The sequence below is a fragment of the Oratosquilla oratoria genome, chromosome 41 (genome assembly GCF_046742065.1).
Source record: "Oratosquilla oratoria isolate Oo_2021 chromosome 41, ASM4674206v1, whole genome shotgun sequence".
Lineage (NCBI taxonomy): Eukaryota > Metazoa > Arthropoda > Malacostraca > Stomatopoda > Squillidae > Oratosquilla > Oratosquilla oratoria.
In genome coordinates, this window is record NC_134817.1 from 955,001 (window position 1) to 965,000 (window position 10,000).

At 42.2% G+C, this 10,000-nt stretch overlaps 1 protein-coding gene across 3 annotated transcripts in view; it reads left to right on the top strand.

Moving 5' to 3' along the window:
• LOC143020873 (transient receptor potential cation channel subfamily A member 1-like) overlaps window positions 1-10,000 on the top strand; it is a 27,140-nt gene that overhangs the window by 17,012 nt on the left and 128 nt on the right. Inside the window, exons 2-4 of one of the 3 annotated variants that reach the window (XM_076177733.1) lie at window positions 6,029-6,152; window positions 6,824-6,982; window positions 7,537-9,867. In XM_076177733.1, coding sequence (XP_076033848.1) covers window positions 6,030-6,152; window positions 6,824-6,982; window positions 7,537-9,867 — 2,613 coding nt within the window. In that variant the 5' untranslated portion in view covers window position 6,029. Of the gene's footprint in view, window positions 1-5,891; window positions 6,153-6,823; window positions 6,983-7,536 lie in introns of all 3 variants that reach the window. The other 2 variants (XM_076177731.1, XM_076177732.1) reach the window with 2 other exon arrangements.

The following is a 10,000-nucleotide window of genomic DNA, read 5'->3' on the forward strand; positions in this document are numbered from 1 at the left end:
CCTTACCACCTTTTCCACTCATTTGTCACTCCTTCATACAAAAACGATTACCCTCGAGCAGGCCTTGCTTTGGAATTCTGTACTGCATGCCCTCAGCTTGGGCATCCCGCGTTGCCAAACGTACGATTCCCAGAGGAATCTGTGTACCTATACTAAAATTTTTTACTTAACCTACAATCACCTCCGTAACAATATATATATATATATATGTATATATATATATATATACATATATATATATACCGTACATATATATATATATATATATACATATATATATATATATATATATATATATATATATATATGTATATGTATATCTATATATACCGTATATATGCATATATGTATAGATATTATACATATATATATATATATATATATATATATATATATGTATATATGTATATATATGGTACGTATGTGAGACCTGAGGCTGTGTTGTGATTGGGACAGTGATACAGTGCTACATAGACTGGATCCCTGGAAATTACCTGTTTCCTGGATCAAAGAATAAAGAATAAACGGAAACGATTGGCGTATGGGGCTGGCAGGAAGTATCCCGGATATACTATTGTTATCATTGCAGAAACGTTATTTATGTCTCTCTGACCTAACGGCGTCTAACGGTACATTTGGGGACATAAGTTCCACGAGTTTGCGAAGCTGTCTCCAAGATGGCGACACTTTCCTTTTCGTTTTTTTTTTTTTTTTTTTTTCTTATTCCTTTAGGCCTTGGGTTAGGTTAAATTAGGTCACTTCATTTTAGGTCAAAATAGGACAGGTGTAGCCAAATATTGGTGAGATTTACATAAAAAAAAAAAAACTGCGGCGGTATTGTACGAATATGGCGCATTTTTGGCATGAAGGATTCGATGTCATCAACTTGATTGACCTTTTCTTCCTCCAATTGAAAGTTGAATGAGTTGCTTGCATTTGCAAATTGACCTTGCATCATTCCTTGTCTCAAGTTTCAAGAGTATTTGTATACATATATATATATATATATATATATATATATATATATACAGTATATATATATATATATATATATATATATATATATATATATATATATATATATATATACTGTATATCCCGTGTTACCAAGAGAGGACAAGCGAAGGTGGTACGTGCGCAGAATTGACGGAAAGGCCGAGTACGTGAGGAGTACCGCGGAGGAGGACGAACTGTACGTGTCCGACTTCATGATACTGCGACGCAACCCTTGCGCACTCAGTATTGAATGACAATAATCATATTGCCAATATTTTGTTTATATTAGTCGTCAATACCCTTACTTTCATCAATAACACATCAGTATTGTCAGTTATTTGTTTTCGGGCAGGGAGAGAGGGAGGAAAAGAGAGAGAGAGAGAGAGAGAGAGAGAGAGAGAGAGAGAGAGAGAGAGAGAGAGAGACAGAGAGAGAGAGACCTCTGTGTAGAATAAAATCACTTGACGCCAAAATTGATGACGTAAAACGTGACGTCACATATTCTGGGCCAAAGCAAAAGGTCAACGAACCACAAGGGGACCAGTTTCCATGAGACGTACAGTACAGTCGGTAGCGAAAGCCTTGATCCACGTGGATGGATTAAAATCGCCCAGCGGCAGGATAAAGTGCTTAACTAGCTTTATACAGCGAAGAGATTAAGGGAGGGGAGGTTAATTTCTTAACCTTGTGACCGGGAGGGGTTTACAAAGGATTACAAAGGTGGAGCATGACGACAGGTGACCTTTTGGTCCATAACTAGGTCGGGTGCGGAAAAAATATATAAATGATAAATAAATAAAAGAAATAAATTGACTTCAATACAGACAGAATAAAGTATTTGTGTGCGTGTGTGTGTGTGTGTGTGTGTGTGTGTGTGTGTGTGTGTGTGTGTGTGTGTGTGTGTGTGTGTGTGTTTATCTTATTCATGTATTGTTCCACCTTGAGCTATATTAACTAAGCTATTCCAAGTGTGTGTGTGTGTGTGTGTGTGTGTGTGTGTGTGTGTGTGTGTGTGTGTGTGTGTGTGTACGCGCGCATGTGTGTGTGTGTCTACGCGCGCGTGTTTACCTAATTATAACATACAAGAAAACAGCTACACTTTACTTTCGGAGTGACTTTTTTTCCTATTTCTCCAATGACCAAAAACTGGTTTTCAATTCCCTCATGGTTCTAGATTGGACAATGCTTTCTTCTACGTCACTGCGGGTCTTCTTCTAGTTTTTTCTAGGAGTAATTGAAAGGAAAGTTTGCTTCTTGATGCCCTTCAGGCGTGTGGTTTCGTTCAGTGTGGTTTTACGACCAACTAAGCTCCAACTCCAAACCAGGAAAACAATTTTCAGTAATGATTGTGTGTGTTTGTTTGTGTGTGTGTGTGCGTGTGTGTGTGTGTGTGTGTGTGTGTGTGTGTGTGTGTGTGTGTGTGTGTGTGTGTGTGTGTGTGTGTTTTTACCTAATTGTAGTATATAGGGAAATAGCAAACCTCTTTGGGTCCCGTTTCATATTCTCCAACATTTTATCATACCTTGCCTCAAATGTGTGAATGTGTGTGTTTGCGTGTGTATTTCGTCGACATGGCAATGCACCAGCGCTTCTATTCTTTTAAAACTACAAAATTATAGTGAAGTTTGGAGTAAATGAGCACAGATTGCTCATATTCTGTTGCGATCTGGCATAGATGGAATAGGTGATTTGGCAACATCGGAATTGTTTATATATATTCAGTAGTAGGTCGCTCGAATGCAGTCCACTGTTGCCACATTTCCCAGTCGACGTGCAAGGAAAGGAGTTCGTGCATGTAGTCACGTGGCTAAAAAGACGCACATTTGGCAACATTCCCGGTATGTCATCACATAACTGAAATGAAGTAATATCAATGGGATTCCATATATTTTGAAATATTATGAATACATCCAGCTACTCCTGGCGTGGGCTCCTCACCTGATGATGGGGGGTAACATTAAGATGAATAAAATCGCCTGGCGGCATCCAGAATGCAAGGAAGGGTACCACCTGGTATGAAAGGGGACAATTAATCTTTAATTCATTAAACTAAGTTCTTGATTAATTGGCTTATTCTTAATTAATTACTTATCTATTTGCTTAATTATTGCTTATTCTTAATTTAGTTGCTTAAGTTCTTTACTAACGGAATGACACGGAAGTAAGTATAATTTCCTAGTAAACTGGTGGTGGTCTCAGTGAAAAAAAATATATATATTATAATAAAATAAAATAAAAATAAAAAAAACGAGAAGTTGCAGTAAATTTTTGTGATTTTTTGTAGATTACGAAAAGGCCTTTGACTAGGTCGAACATACGAACACAAAACATTGACACAACATTCAACGAAACTTTCACGCAAGATACGTCTATGATGAGACTCGACCAAGAAAAAAATGAAGATCACGACATTAGCTCTTCAGAGTAATCAAATTTCACACGACTTGCTTAAAACCTTTCTAAAAGAATCTTTAGAATTTTTAGTTTGGAATTCAAATTATTTAACAAAGAATATTCTTGATCATCTGAGATTTGTGGATGGTTTTCTAGTTTCAGAAACTGTAGAAAAAAAAATCTGTTTTACCTGAGCAAGGAAAGTCTCAAAGTTGGATTGAATACGACTGAGAAAAATAGCACCAAAGTAATATTCAACTAAAAAATTCAAAGTAGTGCATAGTCAATGTTGAGAACACTGAAATAACTGAAGAGTATAATCACTGAAGTCAAATGTTAAAACCGACCATAGATCATGAAAATAGATAAAAAAAATACATATATATCACTTGGTTGAATAATGTATGAAACGCAAATTTGACAATCAGTATATAGTTTCAGCTATGATCTATGGATACGGAGAGCAACGGGGAAATCGCTCATGTACACACAAACGTACCATTTTCATTTTGTTTCTTGTTCTTTTTTCCTCTTCTGACCTCTTTCTGGATCCGCTCTCAGCTGAATAAAGTCATCTGGAGCAGGCCAGAGGAAAGTCTATAAAGGCTGTCACCACAGCTAAAGACTTAGTCACACCAAACTTACGACCACCGGCGATCAGTTGCAGGTAGTCTTTGGAAACTCGCTGGTAGTCGGTAATAAGATAAATAAAACAAATATAACAAATATAAAAAAAAAAATGAAAAGGTGTATAGATAAACTCAAAGTTAATAAAACACCAGGGCCTGACGGATGGCATCCAAGAATCTTAAAGGAAATGAAAAATGAGATTGTTGTTCCATTAGAAATTATTTTCAAGAAATCCATCATATCCGGAGATGTCCCAAGAGAATGGAAGCTAGCTAACGTTACTCCCATATTCAAAAAAGGTGACAAAAAGAAGCCAAATATATATTATAGGCCTATAAGTTTGACTTCAATCGTAGGAAAAATAATGGAAACTATCATCAGAGATGCTATCGAACATCATTTAGAAAGTAACTGTTTGATAAATGATAGCCAGCATGGTTTCAGACGGAAACGTTCTTGCGTGACTAACTTACTCAAATTCTACAACACAGTTATCTCGAATTATGACAAAAGAAACAATATAGATTTAATATATCTAGACTTTGCAAAAGCTTTTGATACCGTCCCACACGAAAGACTACTTACTAAATTAGTTGTACACGGAATAAGTTGTTACAAGTGGAGTTCCTCAGGGTTCCGTTCTTGGGCCACTTCTATTCATAGTATATATAAATGATATAGACCATGGACTAAAATCTACTGTTTCCAAATTTGCTGATGATACAAAACTGTGCGGAGTGACAAATGATCACTTAAACCAATTAGATATTCAAGAAGATTTAGATAAATTATAGCAATGGTCTGAAAAGTGGCTAATGAAATTTAACACAAGTAAATACAAGGTAATGCACATAGGTAAAAATAACAGTAAGTACGAGTTACAAGTTATTTGGAAATTCGTTAACAAAGGTGGACAGTGAAAAAGATCTCGGCGTAATTATCAGTAACGACCTCAAATCATCCAAGCAGTGTATTTCAGCCTCTGAGAAAGCAAATAAGATTCTAGGACTGATTGCGCGATCTTTTGATTTCAAAAGTCCATCTCTCATTAACAAGCTATATAAATCGTTAGTTCGTCACCAAATCTCATTAAAGACATTGGCAGACTGGAAAAAGTACAACGGCGAGCCACAAAACTGATTCCAAATATCAAAAATAGATCATTCGAAAATCGATTAAAACATATGAATCTGTTTTCCCTAAAAAAGCGTAGATTCAGAGGTGACTTGATACAGTTCTTTAAGATTTTAAAGGGAATTGACAACATCAAAAGTGACCAAATTTTCACATTGAATGAGAATCAGACAAGAAACAATGGTCTCAAACTGTCCGGAAATAGATTCAATTTGGAAGTAGGTAGAAACAACTTTGCCAACCGTGTAGTTAATGAATGGAATAAACTTCCTGCACAGGTAGTGTAATGTAGTTCAGTTCGAAGCTTTAAGAATCATTTAGATAAACGCTTAAGCAAGATGCTGTAATGATTATAATTTATTGTATATTATTTGTTTTTGTTTTGTTATCATTTGTCTGTCTGATATTCATTTATTATTAGTTATATGTAAATTTATTATTCTTTACTAATTACCTGTTTGTTTATTATTTAACTATACCTACGCATTTATTTATGTATCTTATTTGTTATTTACATTATTATAGTTTTTATTTATTATTTTATTATTATTATGAATTTTTTGCATCCTACCTAGATGTGGACCAAAAGGTCTCCTGTCGGCATGCTCCGCCTTTGTAATCCTTTGTAAAATAGATAGATCGATAGATGTATTACAACGCACAATGAATAGTCCCCAGTACATATATTTTCACCTTATCATTCACATTAACTTTTCCCATTTCAATTCTTTGCATAGGTTTTGTGTCGCCGACCGATCGCTTGATTTTCGGTCGAAGGTGGTCGGAAACAGGTAGTAAGCTTGGTGTGACTGGGGCTTAAGGATTAATGCCGTGACTTGAACCTCTACTGACTCGCCAATTTGATCGTTTGCAGCATGTCCCTTCCCGAGATACCTGAGGTGGCCTACTGTCCCCTTTCTACAGACGAAAACACATCGCAGGGGAAAGAAGCAGAAGACGCGGTCGATGGTCCGGCGCCCATGCCACCCATCATCAGAGTAAGTACACCCCCTCCCCCAATTTACTTAAATCAAAATCGCTTTACTGTGTGACTACTCTGCGCACATACAGACACGTATGCATACATGTTAAAACCATATATGGAACCTGGGCTCTCATACGGGAGAGTAGAAGCTGCCGGTCACGGGGTCTGACACGTGATAACAAAAAACAACAACTGCCTAATCTCTCTCTCACAGCATTACCCAGAGCTTTGCGTTCTCATTCGGGAGGGTAACAGCTGTCGACCACTAGTCCAGCTCGTGATTCACAATCACACCAGCTGTCACTAGGAACACAACTTCCACTTCACGGAGGGAATACATGACTGCTATTACCATCAACATTATTACCACGATTACTAATATTACCATCATTACCACGATTACTGTCATTACCACTATTACTAATATTACCATCATTACCACGATTACTAATATTACCATCACTACCACGATTACTATCATTACCACTATTACTAATATTACCATCATTACCACAATTACCAATATTACCATCATTACCACGATTATTATCATTACCACTATTACTAATATTACCATCATTACCACGATTACCAATATTGCCATCATTACCACGATTACTATCATTATCACTATTACTAATTTTACCATCATTACCACGATTACTATCATCACCTTTCCTCCAGGCAATCTGGAGAGGCAACGAGTTTGAGCTCCAGACGATCGTGAAGAAACAACCGGACATGCTGAACGGGATGGGCCACGAAGGTTCGCCGCCCCTCCACGTCGCCGCCTTCGCCAGAAACCTCCGCGCCCTTGTGTTCCTCCTGGAGGAGGGCGCCGAAGTGAGTGAGAACAGAGGATCTCTCTCTCTGAGCCCTCTTACACTCGTGGGGTCCCTTGAGGGGAGGTAAATGCCACGACATCGTATAACGATCCTTCAGATCGTTTCCTTTGTATGGTAAGCCCCCATGTAGATTCCCGATCTATCTTATTGGATAGGACCTCTTTGCCCCGAGGTCAAATTCCACATATTTTATTCTTGCTAGAGCCAGACGATTTCATTCAGTCGAGGGCGTGACCCTTGTCGTGGAATAAAGCTTAGTGAGGCGTCACAAAGAGTTAACCTCTACAAATAGCAGACACCACCTTGCCCTTGATCTGGGCGCTCTGCCCGCGTGCCCTCACTTCACACAGGCTGACCTCGCCCTCCGTTTTCTAAGCTTTCGGAAGAGATGCTTTGATGGCCCTCTCTGTTTTGCTTCATTTGATTTTCTATTTATTTCATTTGTAATATATATTGACTTGTTTACCTGTATTTCGTTTCTTTAATTTCCCTTTGAGATATATTAATTTTTTTCTTCTTCTTCTTCTTCTTCTTCTTTTTTTTTTTTCTTAGGTCAACAAACCCGACGCTCTGGGCTTCACGGCTCTCCACGTGGCTGTCATGGAGGAATGGCACCAGGGAGTGGAGACCCTCCTTCGCCATGGCGCCGACGCCAACGCCAGACCATACGCGTCATCCAACTTCAAGGGCATGCACAGCAAGACGCCCCTCCAAGACGCCGTCCGACGCGGGAACGTGACCCTGGTGCAGCTCCTCCTCCTTCAGGGCAACGCCGATCTGTCCCTCACCGACAGCAACCACTTGACCGTCATTCACCTTGCCGCCCTGGCGAGGAACACGACGCTCCTGAGGATGCTGTTGGCGAAGAAGGAGTGCGAGGGCCTATTGCACATGGAGGACGACTCCAAAAACAGCGTCCTGCATTCAGTTCTCCTCGGGGATGACAACGGCGAGGAGGACATCGACGAGAAGGCCGTGGATTGTTTGAACCTTCTCCTGGACCAGGGCATGAAGATCAATAGCCTCAACGTGAAGGGAGAGAGCCCGTTACTCCTGGCGGCGAGACACAAGATGCCCTTGGCCCTGGAACTGCTCTTACGACGCGGGGCCAAAGCCACGGTCGAGACGACGGACGGCACCACGCTCCTCCACGCCGCCAGCGCCTCCGGCTGCTCGAATTGTCTTCGGAAGCTCCTCCAGTTGCCCGAGACGAAGAACCTCGTGAGGAAGGAAGACAGAAATGGCAAGACGCCCTTCGAGCTGGCGATGAAGAGCTGCTCCCTCGAGTGTTGTCAGCTCCTCCTCAGGAACGGGGACCACCTCGGACGCTGTGACAAAGATGGGGTGTCCATGTGCTCCTTGGCGCTGCGGAACCTTCCAGGGTCCCAGAACCTCCTGGAGAAGGTCTTCGACGAGTACCTGAGTGCCTCGGGGGAGGACCCGTTCGATCCAGACTTCTCCATCACCTTCGACTACTCGCCGCTCTTGTATGTGTCAGAGAACGTGCAGACTTCTGTTCTTCCCGAACTGACGTCTTCCCAGACGGAGGAGCTCCTGAAGCACCCGCTGCTCGAGAGCTTCCTCTTCCTGAAGTGGAGACGCATTGTACCCGTCTTCTACTTCAACACCTTCGTCTACTTCATCTTCCTCGTCCTCCATTCGGCTTACATCATCCTCACCTTCGGAGACTCCCCGATGTCATGGAAAGAGAAGTCTTCGCTTCTCATGAGCATTCAGATACTCTTCAGCGTCATGTTCTTCCTGATCGCCATCCCGAACATCTTCCACGCTCTCATCAACTGGAGACGCACCTTCAAGGAGTGGGAGACGTTGTGTAAACTCGTCATCCTCTTCACCACCTTCTACATCGTCTTCTCCCTCAACGTGTTGAGCGACTCGAAGATGGTAGTTGAGACCCACATGGCTAGCATATCGAGCTTGTTCGCTTGGATCGAGCTCATGATTCTTCTGGGGCGTTTCCCGTCCGTGGGGGTCTACATCCTCATGTTTAGTCACGTGGCCAAGAGCCTACTAACCTTCCTCTTGGCCTTCCTTCCCCTCCTCATCGGGTTCACCGTGGCCTTCCATGTACTTATGAAGAACATCGCCCCCTTCAGCGGCGTCTTCATGTCCTTCTCCAAGACTTCGATGATGATGATTGGCGAGGTCGACTTCAAAGACATCATGGAAGGCGTCAACGCCGACTACAAGGTCATCGTCAAGATCGCCCTCATCGTTTTCCTCTTCTTAGTTTCCATCCTCATGGCCAACCTCCTGATCGGTTTGGCCGTCAACGACATCCCAGAGCTGCAGCGCCAGGGCAAGATCCACCGCCTGAGGAAGGAGGCGTCGTACCTGGCGTCCACCGAGCTCCTCCTGCAGGTCTTCAACTGGATCCCGAGCTCAGTCCGCCGCAAAATCGCCCGCAATTACAAAGTCCCGTCCACAGTCACGATCGAACCGAACAAGAAGACGAGTCACCACCTGAGAAAGTCGAAGAACTACATCCCTTCGGGAGCGCTGAAGAGAGCCACCAAGATCTGCATGTCTGCCTCGGCCTCCTCGAAGAACAAGGACACCCCCGTCACCCAGCTCCTTCGTCGGATCGACTCGAAGCGGACGCGAGATCGACACGTTCTCGAGGAGAAGATCGGGAGCCTCCAGGAGTCGTGTCGAAACCACAGCTGCAGCGACGTGGCCAAGGAGCTGCGAACGCTGAAGGAACAGCTCCTGAACCAGACGAACGTTCTTAATCAAATCCTAAGCGCTCGGACTTATGGTCGAGTGTATCCGCCCTTCTCCGGTCTGGGGGGCTCCCCCGGACGAACAGAGCCTTCTGCCGGCGACGGCGACAAACCGACACAAGAAAGGCCATCACCTTAAAGCTAAATGGTTGAGAGGTTTTCTCGATCCGAGGGCACAATCAAATGGGCGAAATCGTCTTCTGGTTTGAGAGGCGAGAAGGACGACGTCCGCTCACCCAAAGGCAACTCGATGTGTTGACTAAATCCAAGTG